The sequence below is a fragment of the Lasioglossum baleicum genome, unplaced genomic scaffold (assembly GCF_051020765.1).
Source record: "Lasioglossum baleicum unplaced genomic scaffold, iyLasBale1 scaffold2133, whole genome shotgun sequence".
NCBI classification, from domain to species: Eukaryota; Metazoa; Arthropoda; class Insecta; order Hymenoptera; family Halictidae; genus Lasioglossum; species Lasioglossum baleicum.
Genome location: NW_027471192.1, coordinates 8,735 through 28,161, shown reverse-complemented (window position 1 = coordinate 28,161; position 19,427 = coordinate 8,735). Strand labels below are relative to the sequence as shown.

The 19,427-nt window shown below is 45.9% G+C and overlaps 1 protein-coding gene across 1 annotated transcript; it reads left to right on the top strand.

Annotated features, from left to right (window-relative positions):
* The first annotated feature begins 3,048 nt into the window (after nt 1-3,048).
* On the top strand, nt 3,049-17,465 carry LOC143221277 (protein trachealess-like). The gene is made up of 13 exons (XM_076446756.1): nt 3,049-3,162; nt 3,647-3,699; nt 4,593-4,763; nt 5,464-5,702; nt 10,553-10,629; nt 11,312-11,401; nt 14,089-14,278; nt 14,747-14,868; nt 15,171-15,364; nt 15,457-15,563; nt 15,668-15,815; nt 15,927-16,051; nt 16,180-17,465. The coding sequence occupies exons 1-13, from the start codon at nt 3,049-3,051 to the stop codon at nt 17,463-17,465; spliced, it is 2,916 nt and encodes a 971-aa protein (XP_076302871.1).
* Nucleotides 17,466-19,427: the final 1,962 nt, after the last annotated feature.

The window sequence follows — 19,427 nt, the reverse complement described above, 5'->3', positions numbered from 1 at the left end:
CTTTCGCTTTGTTAGTTACAATACCGACGCAGAGTTTGACTCACGCTCGTACAAAGCCTCGTATAAATTATATCTGTTTCTGTACATACGACAGTTAGTTTGATATTAATCTTCTAAGTATGCAATGGTAGTGCTTTTTAATATTCAGTCGAATATACCCGGTAGCTTTATGAGTATCTAGCAACGGGATGTCGGCAGTTAAGGGACAAACATGGTAGTCGGAGTAACGAGTAGATATTAAATAATAACAGTAGCGCTAGTCGTTAGGGAAACGATTAATCCGCGAGCAATTAGCGAACGGAGTATCTACAACGTCGGTGATCGTTAAAACGCGTTTTCCTCTGCGAGAAACGGAATGAAACATAGAGTTCGAAGATGGCGAATATAAAAATGATCTATTCGTGCAACCATTGTGGATGACGAACGCGCGAAAGCATCGCTTGTGCGTGGATGACGTGGCAGCCAGCGTGTTAATGAAAGAATTCGATAGACTTGGCAACTGTTTCTATGCTAATTAACATGGCCAGAGTTCAACTCGAACGCATATTTCGACTTGAACGACAAGCTCGCGACAAAAACCGTGCAGAATTTGTCTTCGTCGCAATTTCCAAGTACCAATTTCACGTTCCTCGTACGTTCGCCGACGTTTCTGTCTCGCAGATGCGGACGATAATTATCGTTAATTGCTTCATCGACTGCAACAGCCGAAGATAACTCAATCGGAACTCGCGTTGCTCGCGGCGAACCGCGATTCCAACGGAACCAGCCCAATCAGTCTCTACATAAAGAACCACTCTAACGCTCTTTAACTCTTATTTCGCGATACTTGCCCGGGCTTGGTTCAAGGGCTGCAAATTACAGCCCTATTCTGGAAGGAACGCGGGAAGTTCGACCCTTCGTCAAACTTTAAATTACCAGCCGAGCTTCTTCTAACGAGAGAAAGAACCCGCTGCGGCGGTATCGATGGCAAATGAAATTTCCTCGCAACCGTGTTTTCGAATTCCGTGTCCTCGGGTTATCCGTCGCGTGCTTCGACGGCCGTGGAGACGCGACCGTGTCCATGATTGTCCCTCCGGGACCAACCAACGGTGGCTTCTTCTTCTCGGTGGCGCAGGGGACGCTGGGGGTGCACCGGGACGCCTGTAAAATGCGAAAACAAGACGGTGGCCGGCCTTTTCCCTCCTTTCTTTACGCTCTTTACGACTTTTGAGCGACACGGAGAGAGGTTGTAATGGGACAACGTCGTGTTCCGGATGGCGTTCACGCGATCAACGGAAAGGGGAGTGCCGGGTCGTCGTTTTACAGCCGTTAAGCGCGATAGAGGCCTAATAAAAATCCCATCTTGTTTGTAACCCTTCCGGCCGACTAAATGGCGCGTTTAATTGGCGAGAGCTTTTTCGAGACGTCGATGCCGAGCTCTTCATTAATCGCCGGGGATAGATTTCACGGGCGTAGAAAAGTTTCAATGGCGGAGCCAGAGGGTCGCTTTTCAGAGTTCCAAGAGTCGGTGAACAATTGATCCGAGTAATGTCAACCATTCGGTGGATCTTTTTCTCGTAAAATACAGAGCGAAGAGATCTGTCGTAATCTATGTAAATTGGAATTTTAAGAATTTATTGTCGGAGATAAGATAAATTTTTAATGAAAAGCGTGATTTCGAACGTCGGTGATTTTGTTGCATGATTCTCGAGCGATTACTTTTTTCGAGTCGTTGAAGAATATGGTACACGTCTGGTTAAATTTGCTAATTAGAGCTTGTTTGGTCATAGAAATCATGGACACCGCGCAAAGTAGAGAAGCGTCGTTAATCTGACGACTGGTTGACTCGCTGGCAAGCAGCTGTAAGTCGTCTTAAGGCGTCGAGAAAATTTCCATATTGATACAACGAATATATTATACATCCAGTTCCAGTAGTTCGTATAGACACGATCGGTTGCTCAATACAAATTAATGACGGGGAGCGCGTTAAAATGTAGAGTTTTATGTGTGTCAAGGTGGTTGTTAAGGATCATCCAAGGCTCGAATTGGATTACCTCGCCATGTTTAATTCATTCAACCGCTCCAGTGCCTCATAAAATTATGAAATTGCAATTTAGTCACTTTCACAGACACATCTACCCTTTAATATCTATCTACGCTGCTCCAACTTTTTCTATTTAATTCCATCCACTTTATCCTGATTCGATACACCTCGATATCGAAACTTCGAATTAATTTTCCGAAACCATTACAGAATTTAATACCAGACCTGCCGATCTCTGATAGGTAATTAAATACACTGCTGACGCAAATGTTAATCCCTTCCACTACTATTCAATTACGAAAAACTGTAGATTGAAAAACCATCTCATTCTAATTAGCTCTTACACGTTTCCTTCCTTCGCAGTGACATTTCAAACGCTTTCCGTATCGATACGAACATCGAGACAAGGGGTTTAACAGTTAAAATAGCACGACTTATATCTCGCGCTACTTCGACACGTTCTTCGACACGAATTCTAAACTTTATCAAACCGCGATGATTCTCTGACGTTAAATACTCCCCCGATGCTTAATTCTTCTCGATTAAACGCGGATAAAATATCTCGCCTTATCTGAAATTCGCGATTTCTTCTAAACCGATAGAGTGCTACGCTAAACCGCATAAACCGCGGCGAGATTAATCCGTCGTTTGGCGGACAATTTCATGAATTCCGTCGAAGCGGAACATATTTCGCAACCCCTTTCCGGCGCGTCGCGTCGCGGCGCGAAAATAACGCGGCGCGGGCGCGAATTGGCGGGGACGGGGCAGATTGGCTCGGGACAGGTCGATCGGCCGGGTCCGATTCCACCCTGGTTAACAAAAGGTTAATGACCGTGACAAGTAGGGGGAGGAACGGGTTTCAAATAATGCGGATTACGTTCCCATTGGTCAGCGTTTAATGTTTAAATGCAAAACCGGAATCGGGGGGCCGTCCACGGGGCGTGGTTAATGTTACGTCGACATTCACCCAGATACATTCGACTGGCATGTCAGCAAACACAAGCATGATAGCGTTTGAATAATGTATGCCGGCCGAGCGGGTGGCCGCTTTTGCCGCGCGTTTGCTCTACGATCGTGGCTGCGAGCCGCCACGCCTATGCTCTCCTATCCAACTGCCAACTGTCGGTACCTGCTTCAGGGTAATTACATATTTTCCTTTTTCCAATTGACTGGCAAGGCGTTTCGGCCGAATGCGGGTAAATCGAGGAACAATTGACTCGCGAGAAATAGACTGATCTCGGAATAGACGACGGGTGTCAATACTTAACAGGAGCAAGGTATCTTTCGGGCAGTCTGTTCTTTGGATATTAACCAATTTTACGCTTCTTCTGTTTCGCTCGAAAATAACTAGGCTGCAAAGCTGACAACCGGCACAAAAATAAAACGATTAAACAGCTGATAAAAGATCGAATTTTAATTTCAATATAATATTCGGAGGCAAATAACGTAATAGAGCTCCTTGGCAGTTTTAATCGGAAAATAAGACAATCGCTATCGCGTCGTTTGTTATTTTTGGACAAGGAATAAGCGAAAAAAAAACGGTCCTTGGCAGTTTTGAACAGGGAAAAAAAACGCGTGGCACTGAAACGGTTAATAACTCGATTTGTCACGAGTTTGCGTTAGGAAAAGTTCTGCATAGGCTTGTGTATCTGTGGCATTATTATACCGAGATGCAAGTGAGATTAAATTTATGACTCTCTACGGTTTTTCTGCGCAAAGTGCTAAATAGCAATATATTATCCTGTGATCTTTTATCTCTGTGTAGTCTGCGAGGCACATAGGCTAGCTTCTAGTAAACGCAACGTATAAATCGCATAATAACTTATGTAAATCAGTTTCCAGGACTATTGGAGTCCTTTTTGCCGCGTATCGCCTCGAAACAACTTAATTTCGTATTAATTCTGCGCTAACCCGTCCGTCGAGAGGATCTATAAATCTGAATGTATACAAAGAGTCAGCCCGTGAATAAATAAATAAATATTAATTTTTTCATTGGCAAGAACGCTTTATATTCTTGATACTCCGTGTTTGAGAATGTACTGTAGCGGAATCGCGTGTGCAGCGATAGTGATAGATATGAAACAGTATATCACGTGTGGCCTTACTGTATGGCCTCGATTTTGGGACTAGACCCAATGACTCTAGTAGAAAACTATTACCTACTCTAGTGAAAAGTTTCGGCTTGTATCCATTGATTGCAATATTTTCTCACCCTGAGGAAAAACCTGCGGAAACAGTGTTTTCGAAATTCTCGGAAAAAGTACTTAAAACCACCAGAATTTCTATGATTGATACGAAAAATAACAAGGGGGCTTGTAAAATGTTGAGAAAGAATAACAGCGGTGTTTCGAACGCTTGAAGAACGGAGATTCATGGCAACGAGGAGTTTTCCGGGTTTTTCCTTCCTTTTGTAACGTAGAGCGACTAATTGTCGGCAGATCTGGCTGCAGGTTCGAAACGTACGCTGGAAATCGATTAACCTACATCGAGTTGCCGTGGAATCGGAAAGGAACAGTCACCCTGGGGTGCTACGTACTCTAGGTCAATAGCTGTAACGCGATTCCGGCAGAGCGGTTAATTCGTTGCTGGCATATCAAGTACTGGAGTCCTTGCGGAAGGACTACGCGAAACGAATATCTTATGGTAGCAACAAATATGTAATTGAATTTCGGACAAGAGCCGAAGATTGTTTCGATTCCGGCCGCGTGAACGGTTACACGTTTCGATTTGTCGTAAACTTGTAAAAACACCAGCGCTTCGGGAACATTGCACGGAATATCGCGATTCCCTTGGCGTCATTCACCAGCTGTAAAGGAAAACGAAAGGTGAATAAGGAGGAAGTCGTTTATTCGAGCATCCGAATCTGAAGCGAGTATTTAACCGTACCTCGGGATCGAACGGACGAAGACGAATTCACATCGATTACATCCGATGTCAGAAAATTCCTCTGACGATGCTATTCGTGGAAATCACGAAAATTCGACCCGACAAGATCTACGAAGCATTTCAACCCCTAACTGCGAGAAATCGAGGAGGCGTTTTAAAAGATTAAAATTTGTCTACGAGTTAAATATATCAAATGTAATTATAGTCGCATAACGCGAGTACGTTTCACGCGAAGAAAATTCGCGAATATACCGATCTAAAAGTAACTTCCCTAAAAAATCTGCGTTTTTTCTTTACAAAAGAAGAGAAACGGAATTTCTCGCCGCCATTATACCGCACCTCGCGATGAACCGCGCTCGTCGCAGCCGTCTCGAACGTCTCGTTGCAAAATTAAGGCCGACCCCTTCGGTTGTACGTCGAATAAAAGCAAACGTTTCGACATGATCGAAGCCGCGACTGCAAAGAAAAAAGCAGAAAAAAGAATTAGATTTATCCGTACCATGAGATTCTTGCTCGTCTAACCTTCTCCGGTTTTTCTTCTCTGTCTGTTACAGCATCCTCGAGCTGCGCAAGGAGAAGAGTAGAGACGCTGCCAGGTCTCGAAGGGGGAAGGAGAACTTCGAGTTCTACGAGTTAGCGAAAATGCTGCCATTACCGGCAGCTATTACCTCCCAGTTGGACAAAGCCTCTATAATAAGGCTAACCATCTCGTACCTCAAACTTCGGGAGTTCTCGGGTCACGGAGACCCGCCATGGAATCGGGATGGGCCACCGCCAAATAAATCTGGCAAAGGTAAGAACCTCGTTATTAATCTATTGATATAGCGTTCATATTAGTTAGTACAATCGAGATCTCGAGATCAGAAAAGTCGGTCGAGTCGGAATTAATAAATTCGTCTTTTTTTTTCATTCGAAATGATAGAAGATTGATCTTTGACGTTTAACAGACGCAAATTTAGAAATTCTGGTAATTTTCAGTGCTAGATTTTCAGAAATGTTTCGGCTCGTTTCACGAGAAGTTGAGAATTGGTTTAGAAAGAAATCTGGCGTTTAATTAAATATTATCGACTGCTCAACGAACAGGAAGAACGCGATCGCGGTCCCTGAAAAAGAGATATTCCTTCGACCCTCTTCATGAACCGCCTAACGTGGCTGCAATGTGGAAACAGCAGATGATTGGACCCCCGCTTATTAGAAAGTGTATCTGCCAGTGATATCTGCTGATGGATCAGTATTTAACCCCCGGTAGGGGAGTCAATTCGCTGTTGAAGATCGACGAGCGTGTAGTCGCGCGGTAAAACGTGTCTTTGGGGGCGAAAGCAGCCCTGCGAGACCAATCTGTCATCGAGATGACGATTCGAAACCCGCGGATATTTAAAACGCGCTAAAACAAAATCTCGATACTCTTCCTCCGCGGTTGAACAATTCGGAACGAGGATCAGAATAAAAAACATGGTAGAAAATAATTCGCAGAAATTTCGATGATATTCTTATCGTGGAACACGTTCATTCTAATATCCAATTAACCAACGGACGAAAGAGTCGTAGAATTATCATCCCGTGAAACGAAGAATAGAACTATTTCCCTAAACGTCGTCTAATCAGAGAAACAACGGGCCAATCTCGGCGTCGTCGCAAATTAATTGCAATGGTAGCCCGTGCTGGAATCGAGTAGTATCGCTGGCCGATCGTGATAAAGGGCAAGAGTGGGTGGGGTTGGGCGTTGAATTTCGATGGAAATTCACGGTACACCGGTATCGAATTAACCGGACAAAGGTCTCCTTAAGAATTCGCGCAAGCAACCCGGCAATAGATCGAGCCCCGCGATATCCTTTATAACTGGAGAGTGACCACGCAGCCAGCACGAGATTCGCAGATACATAGTAATAGAGAATTGTCGGCTATAATCGAGCGATAGCATCGCCATTGGCTTTCTTCATTTTCGTGGTTCATTTAACGGGAATGGAAGGGCTTCTGGGTAACTTTTCGCCTCTCGCCGGTGCAGAGAAAAACATCCGAAGAGCTTCATCCCTGTTCACGAGCCAGAGATCGAGGGATGGTCCGCGTTAAACATCGTATCGAATAGATCGTAGATACGAGGAAATTCTTCGATACCATTCCGCGATATATTTAATAAACTCGAGGCTAGTTCATCTAGAGCGTGAAGAAACCCCTTGGATCGACTCACCCTTTCCCGTCGATCATCGAGCAATTCCACGGTTCTTCGTGATCAGTGGGAATTGACGAGCTTGCAGGAAAAACTTCGTTTCCCTTCCCTGTCAACCCTTCGCCTCCTCGTTACGCCGAACAACCCCCCGGTTCTGCGGGAGATCGCGGCTACTCGAAAGAATCCGCTGCAACGAGGCAGAAGAGGGAAAATAAGGTGACGGTCGTCGGGAGAATTCACTTATTCATCGGCTCTACTTTCGATGGATCGTGGGGTGCGACCTGGTTGAGTTAATATTTGTCGTGGGAGAGCTGTAGCGAGACAGAGAGAGATAGAGGGTAGAGGAGAGAGAAGGAAGGGGTGAGGACGGGACAGAGGGCTGTCTGCGTACATATAAAGCGGCTACACGTAAAGGCTTAGGTGGCTGCACCACTACCTACATGGAAATCTAATCACGGCAACCCTCTGCGTGGGCCTCGCGTTACCAACCGCCAATGTAACTAAACTAACGAAATTGAGTTAGGCACCGTCCGCACATCGCTGCCGCAGCTCCTCGTCAAACTAAATCCACCGCGGCCGGTTCACCCTCGCCGCATGTCACTGGCACAACTCTCGAACGAGAGACCTCTCGACTTAACGAAGTAAAATGCGTTAAAGATTTCCAGACACGTCGGTTGATTTATTTTCTTTCTTCTCTCCCGCTCCCGACCGCCCCTTCTCTCCGCGGCACAGTCGCCCGCTTTAATTCCACTTTTCTCTTTTTCGCTCCAGGTCGGTCCTTTTGTTTCTGCCCTTCGCGTTACGTTTCGACGAAGAGAAACGGCTGGTCACGGTGCGTGTAACTTCCGTCTCGGCTCGATGTAATCGCCAGCGAGCTGGTTCCGGTTCCGATTTTGATTTTCGCTCTGGTAGCTTGAAGATAGCCGTCGTTCGGTATTATACGAAGGAGAACGGTAAACTCGCTTCGCGCGATATCGCGAGAATCGCAGAGCGAATAATAGCGTTAATTTCAAGTGCTGGTCGGAGGAGTATAAAATTTCCGACGTCGCTCTTGTCTTTTATCGCGCGTTATAAATTTCCAGCAGCGAGAGGTTTATATCGGGGGGCGATATGGGATTCCTTGCACACTTTGCGTAGAAATTCAACAGCCTCGCCAATTTTAAACAATAATACGGAAACGAGGGAAACCTGTGGATGGGAATTTCACTTACAAAGTTGAAACGGGTCCATCGTTTCCAGTAAAACCACCCAGAAGTTGGCAAAGCGATCCAAATTGGCGGAGCGCATTCCAAACGACGTGCGTTTTAGAGTCTTTACACGACGCGGAATGTCCGATGCAATTTTAAATTGGATTTTTACGCTTCTCATCTCGTTTATTCGCGCTACCCTCTCGAATCCTATACCGATCCGGCTTCCTCTTGTTTCCCGTTCTCGTAGTCCCTACAACTTTCGCGTACTCGATTAGAGAAAGGTTCAAAGTCGTAGTCTCTTAAAGAAACTTCGCGTACTAGGCACGAACGATTATCTCCGCGTTACCTTCTCTAACGGAATTAATTTATCACCGACGAAACGTTCCTTTCGTACGGAAAACACTGAAAGCTCTTTAGCTCTTTGTCGCGAAAGATGAAATTTTTTCGTCGCGGAAACCCGGTTTCCTGGGAAAACAAACGCCTTGCCGTACATTGTTCGTTCAACACTCGTCGCCGAGAAAAAATACCGCATTACCGAACTTCATCCTCGCTAAATTGATCACGCCGGTAGCGCGTGTATTTTTCCATCATCCCCGAGGAAATATCTGCGAGCCACCGTGCTGGACAATCGGGCAAAGCGTTCGAATACTTGTCAAAATATTGTGACGAGTAGATACCTTCGATCGTACTGAAAATAACTGACCTCCCTCGAATCTCTAAGAATCTACGAAAGTTCCTTAACCGAGACGATCGACGCGTTCCATTAAGTTTCTCGATGTCAAAACCAAGAATCGTATTTTCGATTCTCGATTTTAATTCTACGGTTGGAAATACAAATACAAATCACACCGAATCAACCGAATTCCTAACGATCACCGATCAACAGTTAAAATACGATTTCTTATTCAACCCCGATCAGATTTCTCGCGAAAGCCCGATAAAAGCACGATTCCGTTTCCGTGACCTACGAGAAGCGGCAATTCCACCGTCAATTGCACAACAGGGTTTCACTGCGACGATCCGTCCAGCTCTGATGGAGCAACCCCCATTAGCCTCTGGAAGGCCAAGAATCCCGCGATTCCGTGTAAACGAACGTGCCTGAGGGAGGTCGATCGGTAAAAGTTTAATCGGTATTCACGAATGGTCGTCGAAACGAAGCGAACGGGTCGTGTCGTCGCCGGAGGAAACGCTTTCGTCGGACAGGCGAAAGTCCGGCCGGATTATTCGGGGATCCGGCTCCGAAATATCAGAACGGACTTGTTGACCGAATAGCGAAAGCCAGAGGCTGATCAATCCGGCCGGTTAGCCAGCCACTTCCACTCGTTCCTGCTCCACGGGGCTTAGCAGATTAAGCGTTTCGCGCCGAGTTTGATCGAGTCTTCTAAGTCTTTCATTACGACGTTCCCGGGAGAGAGAGAGCGGACGGGCCGGGTTTATTATTACGGGCAAGAAGCGGGAACGTCTTGTTTGTTAAACGAGGGGAGAAAGAAGACGCGAAGGGGTCACCGGTGGCATGGTTAGAAGGCTATCTTCGGGGTTGGCCCAGGGTGAGTGAGTCACAATGGTCAGAATAAGCCGGAGGTAGCCTGCGATCGGCCAACGTCCATCGATTCCACCAAACTCTTTATTAACCCTTTGCTAGTCCCTCCGCATTCGCGATTCGAGATTCCGGATGATCAGCAGAAGACCGGATTATCCGTCACTCTCTTCTGTCTTCGCTCGAAACGCGGATTCTTAATTTCGCGGTGAAACGAATCTTCCGCGTGAATGTTCCTTCTGGGAGAGGGTTAATTCGTTCGAGTGCTCCGATTCGTTTAGTTTGGTTCGAGTGAACCTCGAATTTATAGAAAATTCGATACTCGATTAGGGTTCCACGAATTTCTCGTCGAAGGATCGTTTACGACCGGACGATTGTTCTTCCCTCGATTGACGTGATTTTCCTTTTTTAACGAGATCTATGCCAGAAATGGGCGACGGCGAGATACCCCCGCGGAATGTTGATTTATCGAGTTCCGTTTGTTCATTACTATTCATCGTTCGCTATATGCACGGCAATATGCAATTTGATGTTAGCCGACGAATACAAATTTATCTTTAACATACATATCGTTACACGATCACTATGGATCTGTCATATTCTTTACGGAAGCGTCTAAACTTAACTCGAAGGAAAATAGTATGGTAAATTGCTTTGAACCGAAGCATTCAAATGGAAACTGGACATCCATCATCGCGTTCAATAACGCGGGATTCACGTACACGACGGCGATATATTTCTGATTCCAGGTGCGAATCGAGTCAGGTCATCAGCATCCGCCGCGATGGACCACTTCGATGTACACCAGGGTACCCACATACTTCAAGTGAGTGTGCGATTCCGTCTTTGTGTCAAAACTAAAGAGTTATCTGCGATCAAAGAAGAACCGATTTCATCAGCCTCGCGCGCGAAACGGCTGATCTTGCCTCGGCAGAAATCGTTTCTTCTTCTTCTTCTTCTTCCTCCGAGAAAGCTCTCTAACCGTATCGACGAAAAAAGAAAAGAAAGAAAAAAAAAAAACACAGGGTCAAAAAAGGATCACTTCCAGCCTCTTTGATATTCCGATCTTTCGTCGTGAATTATTTACCGGCGATATAAGCGTTCGTATCCTGAAAAAAACAGTCTGGAAAAAACTTCGCTTACGACATGAATCAGTCGGAATTCCCTCGGACACGATTCCCGGTAGACGATCTGCATAACGCACGGAACTCGGCAGGCAATCCTAGGGAAATATCTCGGGATAAGCGTAATAAATAACCGGGGCACCGAATTACGATCAAAAGTCCGAAACGAAACCACCGACAGAGAAAATTCCGACAAAGATTCAGACACGGTATCCCGGAAACTGGCTGCAGGGGGCTGGAAGTGATCACGAAGCAGTCGGGATGCTACGTTGGTCCCGGCGGCGGGAAAAGGGAAAAAGGTGGAAAAAAGGAAAGGAGGAAAGAAAGGAGGGAAGGAGATAGAAAGAGCCTGAAGAGCGATTGCTCCCATATTTTCCGTTTCAGTCGCTGGACGGGTTCGCGATGGCGGTCGCTGCTGATGGACGGTTCCTGTACATATCCGAGACCGTCTCAATTTACCTTGGACTCTCACAGGTGAGTGTGTAGCTTGCTTGTACGTTCCCTTACGAATGGTCGTTGTAAGCGTGACTCGTTCGCGGGGATGTTGATGGAAGCTGGAGCAGGACCAGGAGGCGTCCGGGAGGCGGCCAGGAGGCGGCTAGACAGGGACGAAAGGACGAAAAGACGGAAAGGGCAGGGCGGGGACACGGGGGTGGTGGAAGCGAAAGACGAAGGAACGAAGGAGCTGGGGCGTAGGAGAGATAGGTGGTGGCGGGGTGGGTGAAATGAAGCGGAAGACATATAAGACACAGGCATGCACGTGAGGCTGGCACGTATGCGCGAGCCGGAAGGGCAAAGATAGCAGCACAGCGAGGGAACACGGGCCGTGGAAAAAGGAGAAGTTGGACGAAGAGGAAAGAAGGGTAGAGACGAAGGCGGCGGCGCGGAGGTGGCCACGGCGAACGGTGAAAAGAAGAGAAGAGGTGGAGAAGGGAAAAGAAGCGGCGCGAGCTAGCATGGCTGGGAAAAGAGGAGGTGGATAAGGACGAAAGAGAGAGAGAGGTCAAGGGAGGAAAAGAGGAGAAGGTTGTATGAGTTGGCGGCCATACTGGCTGGCACCAAGCATGACATAGACGAGGGAAGGATGGGTGGTTGGGGGCGGGGGTGGTCGCATGCGGCTCACGTAGCCTCTGCACGGCGGCGTGTTCGCCATTCCTAATGCTGCCCGTGAAGGTAGATGGAGAAAAGAGAGAGAGAGAGAGAGAGGGAGCGGGAGAGGGAGAGGGACGGAGAGGAACACAGCTAGACAGGGAAGGGAGTGTGGAACGGAGAAACGGAGGAAGAGAGATAGACAGAGAGATAGACGAAGGGAGAGAGAGAGAGAGAGAGAGAGAGGGGGGCAGGAACAGGAGGTGTACGGGAGGTGACCGGTGTACCAGCTCGGTTCTGCGAGACTCGTGGAGCAATCAATAGGGTGTTTCGGGATTCGGAAACCGGCGCCGACGTTGCCACAAACATGGCCGCCGGCAGCCCCTGTGTTCCGGAGGTATTTCTTCTCGCGAGAGAGAACCGGCCAGAGGAATGCGCGGCGAGAGAAGATGTTCCAGCGCAGACATGGAAATCGCCTCGTCCAAGATGTTCTTTCGCTCGTTCCGTATTCGAATGCTACCGTTTTTCCACGGTCTTCTTTCCTCCGCTCGCAGCCTGCACCCCCTGACAAGGAACGCGATATTGCCCGGTGGCAGTCGAACAGGTTAACGATTTCCGAGTCTCGTTAGGGAGGTTGTTGATTTTTAATGGTTCTCTTTCTGTGTTTGCCGGTGAACAGGGGCACCAGCTTTAGTATTATTATTATTCTGTCGGAAGTTCGATTGAAATTAAAGTTTCCGTGCTCGATGAAATTGAGTCTCTCCCTCTCTCTCTCTCTCTCTCTCTCTCTATTTCTCTTTCTCTGTCGGACGAGAGCCTCCCCCGATGGGAAACCGTGCCCCTCTGAGCTAGTAATCTACTTCGCGAGATTTACATACTCTTACGTGCTTTGTCTTTACGCGAGTTCCGAGAATCTCGAGATCGGAGGGTAAATCGACGATCGTCGGGGCTATGCCTGTTCGAGTAATTGCATCGGGCGAGAGAATTTTGTCGTGTCAGAAACAACGACAAAAGTACCGTCCGAAAAGATGTCGCCGAGTCGGGTTGTCTCTTTCGAATATTTCGGGCACAGCTGTTTCGTCGATGGAAAAGCTGTAATTAAATAACGGACGCGTTATTCTCGTGAAAAAGAAAATTATTTTGTTTTCCGTTGTCGCCTGTATTCATCGATATCCGTCCCGCTGTTCTGTAAAGTTTTAATAATGGAATTTCGGCTGCAAACGTGTCCCGCGTTTAGATCGCCGCGTGTCCGAAAGATAGTATTTTACACGAAAATAAAGTTACTTCGATTCGCTGTGGAAAAAATATCGTTTTAAAGATATTCCGCAATTTCGAACACGCGTTCGCGCGAATTATATCGTCGCGCGGGGTTCGCGACAAAATGCCTAACGCGTTATTCCCCCGGAGATCGTTAAAAGTCACGTAAGAAGCCGAAACAGGAAGTGGGTGGCCTCGACAAAGAACTTTCAATTCGATCCCATTGGGAATAGTTTATGTAATTATAGACAGAGGCATTTGTCGCGCCTGAATTTTTCCAGGCATCCAGTCTAATTTAATTAACTCCGTTCTTTGAAAAAATTCCGACGGCATCGATATCGTTCTCCGCGAAAGAAAGATATAAAAGGAAATTCCTCGGGGCGATTAATCAAAAGTTCCGCCTTATCGATTGCGTTATTGAAGATTCTACGAGCCACCAAAGGGAATTAATCTGGAAATCATGCTACAAAAACGGCAGCCATTTCCATCGAACGAAAGAACGTCGCTTCGGTCACGTCGAAGCAGTTTTTCGTGGAAACTATCATATTAAGACCCGCAGAGTTTCCCTGCGCTGGAGTCGCCGCGAGAAAGCTGTCCCCGGCTGCAGTTTTTCCTCTAATTAAGTCACCTCTCTGCAACTTGTCAAGGAAATTGCGATATTTAAACGCGCGTTCTGCCTCCAGCGTCGCATTCGTGTCGCGCGTCGAATTCCTCGAAGGAAAATTCGACGATTATCCGAAATATCGTCGAACGAAATGTCGTCGAAGGACGCGAAAGAGGTTCGAAGAAACGTAAAATATTTTTGTGAATTACAGGTAGAGATGACGGGGTCAAGCGTTTTCGATTACGTCCATCAGCAAGACCACGCGGAAGTCGCGGAACAATTGGGCCTTGGGCTGACATCGAGCAGCTCTTCCGGTCCACAGTCCTCGAGTTCCGGGCTAGCGTCGCCGAGTAGCGCGGCGTCTGAGGAACACGGATCTTCTACCACCGCGAATCCCGACGGTAAATTTCTCCGATCACGCTTTTGCTTACAACGACGTGTCCCACGAACCAGTCGCGGTCAGATCGTTCCTTGATAAACTTTCGAGCAGTGGTTAAAGGATCTCGAACAGATCTGTCGTTCCTGACAGAACGAGCCGACGCAGATCTCGAAGAAACAAACGACAGACGCACTTACGTTCTATCATTATCGCTTTATCGCGATTTATCAATCAAGGTCCTGCCTTCCTCGATCCCTTGATCTTCAGAGTTTCTTCCTTTATCAGCATTTCCAAATTTATGGAACTGCCATTACTGCTTTCCTCCTTTTGCGCTCCTCGACGAGTTCCAGTTTGCTCGTTGGAAATTGTTTTGCTACGCCGTAGGAATAACTTAAAACGTGGCTGGAGGAGATAGGAAATAAGCAAGCTTTTGTACAGCACTGTTTATAGCTGCATAAATATTTATACCTTCCTTTTAATTCAATTACAGTGTCCTCGGTAATGTCGTTAACAGCAAATAGTCTTTACAAAGGATACGACCGAGCGTTCTGCGTCCGGATGAAGTCTACTCTAACGAAAAGGGGCTGCCATTTTAAGTCTTCAGGTTATAGGGTGAGCATTTCGTTTTCTCATAAATACGTGTACTTAAAATCATCACCTTGTTCGAGACATTCTCGTTATTATATTCCAAAAATATCGGATATTATCACCAACGAAATTTTCCTTGAAATACCGTGGAAGAACAGTGTTTGAATTAAATTTAGTAGAATATATCATCGGCCTAGTTACCATCGTCGGCTATGCCTTCGATGGAGACCCGATAAATTTTCGGTTCCGTTGCTTTAACCTTTCGTCAATCAATCGCGTTCAATCAACGAAACCAGCGTTTCGTTAATAAACGATTACGAATTCAGGTCGTGTTGTTACTGTGCCGTTTGAGACCGCAGTATACGTTTAGCCATACAAGAAAGTCCGCGCCACCGTTGATAGGCATGGTTGGCCTGGCGATCGCACTTCCTCCGCCAAGTGTGCACGAAATTCGCCTCGAAGCCGACATGTTCGTCACGCGAATCAGCTTCGATTTTCGGATAGCACATTGCGAACCAAGGTGAGATACAATACGAAATATATTTCTGGATATTTAACAATGCTTCCGCTTTCCTTACTCGTTTCTGACATGTTTCTTGCGTGGATTTGTAGGGTGTCCGAATTACTAGATTATACAGCCGACGAGTTAACAGGGAAAAATCTTTACACTTTGTGCCATGGGGAAGATGCGAATCGTCTTCGGAAATCTCACATCGACTGTGAGTATTTTCTTATTAATTCTCTTTACGAATCGCATACGCGAGGTATTCTGCGTTTTCCAATCCTCGATTTGAGCGATTCGCTTGTATTTGATTTGTTTCAGTGATCCACAAGGGACAGGTATTGACGCATTATTATAGGTTGATGAACAAAAGCGGAGGATACACGTGGCTGCAGACGTGTGCCACGGTAGTGTGCAATTCGAAAAATGCCGAGGAGCAGAATATCATCTGTGTCAATTACGTTATAAGGTGAATTACGGATAAGAATTTTGTTCTAAAGCTAAACGCGAGGTTTCGAAGCTTCCGAACGCATGGCGGCTATAAGATACAACGAAATAGTTGATTTACCTTTTCTTCCAGTGGTCGCGAGTTCGAGAATTTAATCATGGATTGCTGTCAGCTGGAGGAAGGCGTTATGGGCGTGAAACGCGAGGACGCGGCTGGGAATGATCCAGAAAATGGATCGCCGGATGCGGATAGAGGAGGTAAGGATCCTGAGATCTCTTACTTTGTTCAGCCATTCGAACTATATTTTTGTAAAATATAAGTACTTCACCTTGATCGACGATCCGAAACCTTCTAATCACTAAAATAGCGTTGTAATGGATTGCAGAAGGAAGAAATCACGGCGGGCCACCGAACCAGCATCAGGAACACCCGCACAGGTCACCGCCGGAAGATCGCGAAGACACACGCGGGTCGGAGAACGAGAAACGAGGCAGCCGACATCACGACAACATAGCTCAGCTGCAACAAGAGCCGCAGACAGCGGTAGGGAACATTAGCACGCTCGTAGTGAAATTGCGCGGGCACAAGCGGAAGCTGCACGAGGACGATAGCAGCTCGAACGAGGAGGAGGACGAGGAGGACGACTCAACGGTGAAAGTCACGAATAACGAGAGAAGCCACGCTCTAAGTCCAGCTCCATCAAACCATTCCATTTCAGGAGGTGAGCAAGTATTGTGCTCGGCCAGTCCGAAATCGAGACGCGTGGAAGATAGAACGAGCAACAACGCCGACAGTACCGGCACCTCCGTGAAAGATCTAGAACAGGCGATGTCCAAGCATCTGCCGGTTCAAAATCTCAATAAGTCCCATTCACCGACACTGCACCAACCTACGGATTTCAGCACGGACGCGTTGCTGAAGCAACAACAACAGAGGAGTACGATTAAGTGGATCGGGGCTCACCATCATTTGGGACACTTGAGTCCGCAACAGTCGACCACCGCTCCATTACCAGCCTCCGCTCTTCTGCGACAGTTATACGCGAACAGGGAGAGCGTGATACGGGCAAACGTTCACGGAATCACATCCAGTGGTAGTACAAGAATCTCATCTTCCGGCGAGACCTACTACGCCGGGGATACGACACCGAGCGGCCCTTTGCCTACTCCGCCTGGATCCGAAGGGTCCAGTACCTACGGCGAACATCAATTCGTATTGGCAACGCACAATCAGAAGAGTTCCACTGGAACCAGTTGTGCCGACGCGTTTACCAGCCTCGTTTCCTCGTACTCTACCGCCAGCGGTTACACCGTTGATTATCACTCAGCGATGACACCACCGTCATCGGTTTCACCGAGAGACAAGCAGCAGCAGCAACAACAGCAACAGCTTCATCCGGTGAACGTGATAAGCAGCTACGAAGGTTCGTCAGCCTACACTGACCCGGTGTTACGCCATCAGTACGAGCCAGCGCAACCGTTGCCTTTGAAGCCCCAAGTGTACTCGGCCGCCGTTCACCCGAGCGCATTGGACGCTGCCGCGGCGTACGCTTCGGCCGGCTTGAGCGAGCAAGCGCAATTTTACCATCACCCGGCCGCCGGGGCTGGTTTCCACATTTACCATCCGACGAACAAGTCGACGACGAACGGTTGGTACAGTTCGACGTCCTAGTGGCGTGCGCCGGCACGCGAGAGACGTGTACTTAAATAACTGAAAATTCTGAGCCCAAAGTCCCCACATGCATATCAGTGATATCGTATTCACCTCAGCATCTCTGTACACGAATTTCCCTCTCGTTTCCCCCCTCTCTCCTTCCATGTGTTTGTTCATTTTTCTCTTTTCTCCCTTTTCTCCTGTTTCGCTTTACCTGTTTTTCACTTTCGTCACATGTTCGTTCATCGTTTCTGCCATCGCTCCGGCTAGATTTATTTTGTATCCTACTTTTTTTTTCTCCACTCTACTTTTCCTCGCATTTTTCCACTCATCCCCGCGAACCCAGCGAATCATACGCGCGCATCCGATGTGCCAATTGAACTGTAAAAATCGCTGCTCTCTATTCTCGACTATGTAGAACGACTTATTGTAATATAACAGAATAAATTATTATGTATGTTGACATTTTCGGAGATATTCGCGTAAGCAAACGGAGGGTAGGAGTTTCTAAAGAAGAAAAAGAAAGAAAAAACAAAGAAGGGAAAGAAAAAATGAGACAGAGGACAGAACATGTTTGGTGCGACGCTCAAGGGGCAAAACGGTGAATCTCGAAACGCGGAGACCAATTAATTAACATGATTGATTGTCCCACGTGACACGAGAACGCGCACGATAAGAGGAACAACGGAGGAACGAATAAAGGTTTACCAGCGTTATTGCTGTGAAAAAAGCCGGCGTGGTTGTTAGCGATAAATTTACTCGAGAAGCCGTACTTGTCGTAAATTTTTTATACTTGTAACATTTTGTTGCGTAAATACGATGACTTTAGTGAAGTCGACAGTGCAATCGTTACACGTTTTTTAGCGTTAATTTAAGAGGATCGGATAGAAAAGAATAATGTTTACCTTTTTGCTTATAACGTAAACAAAAGAAGCGTTGTTTCTGTATGAATTTAAGTGCGTGCGTGTGAGAGAGAGAGAGAGAGAGAGAGAGAGAGAGAGAGAGAGAGAGAGAGAGAGAGAATGAAAGAGTATGTAACACTTACGAAAGAAATCGCTATCTCTATTAATATTGAAAAACATAGTTTTAATGTTGTTAATTTATTTTATCGGTTTTCGTATCAGTTATCTTTATCAATCGTTGCTATTAAGAATCGTGTTATTAAATTTTATCTTTCGAATCTTAATATACGTTAATTATCAACGCGTTAATACATATCAATTTGTCTGATAACAGTAAACCACTGCCTTATCAATTATATAGAAAATAATTCGACCTATCGGAATGAGGGTAAAAAGCACTTGACTCTATTTTAAGTGCAAAAATTATATAAGCGTGCAATGGATCTTTCTTTCCAATCAAAAATTATAAAATACGAGTGTATGTTGCTAGAGATAGCGAATTCTTTCAAAGAGATTATTATGTTTTGTTGTAAATTGATGAATTGTTTTTTGACGAGTACACGTGTAAATACAATTTTATGTGCTGTAAGATTCACCTGTTGAATATTTCTATTCATAATTTTTCGGAACATTTCTACGGAATTTATTTTCGTTGGAGAAACATTGTAAGGCAGTGACTTAAGCATTAAAATATATGCATAACGTCTCCATCTTGGTAAAATGAAACTTTGTGATTCAGTGCAGTCTTCACCCTTGGGATTCATTAAAAAATTATGACATGAAATTATAAAAAAATTGAATTTTCTTTCTAAGTATACTACATTCTTTGGAAAAAAAATATGTCCACTTAACATTAGCAAGTTTGTAGTATTGTGCTTTAATGCTTTACAAAATTTTCACAAATTTATCATTCCATGTCTTCTATTGCATTTTAAAATCAACAATGTACAACACATCATAAACATTCAAAGATAAATTATGTTTCTTAAATTCATTTCCTGTTTATATTTTTGTTCACAACTTAGGTTTAAAATACATACAAGTTATTTTATTATTATTGTATTATTTGTAAATTTCA

Excerpts from the sequence above, each read along its gene's own strand:
- LOC143221277 (XM_076446756.1), top strand. The coding sequence starts at position 3,049 with ATGCCGGCCGAGCGGGTGGCCGCTTTTGCCGCGCGTTTGCTCTACGAT. Across the intron at positions 14,869-15,170 it reads TTAAGTCTTCAGGTTATAGG|GTCGTGTTGTTACTGTGCCG; the intron begins GTGAGCATTTCG and ends TTACGAATTCAG. Across the intron at positions 15,816-15,926 it reads TGTGTCAATTACGTTATAAG|TGGTCGCGAGTTCGAGAATT; the intron begins GTGAATTACGGA and ends CTTTTCTTCCAG.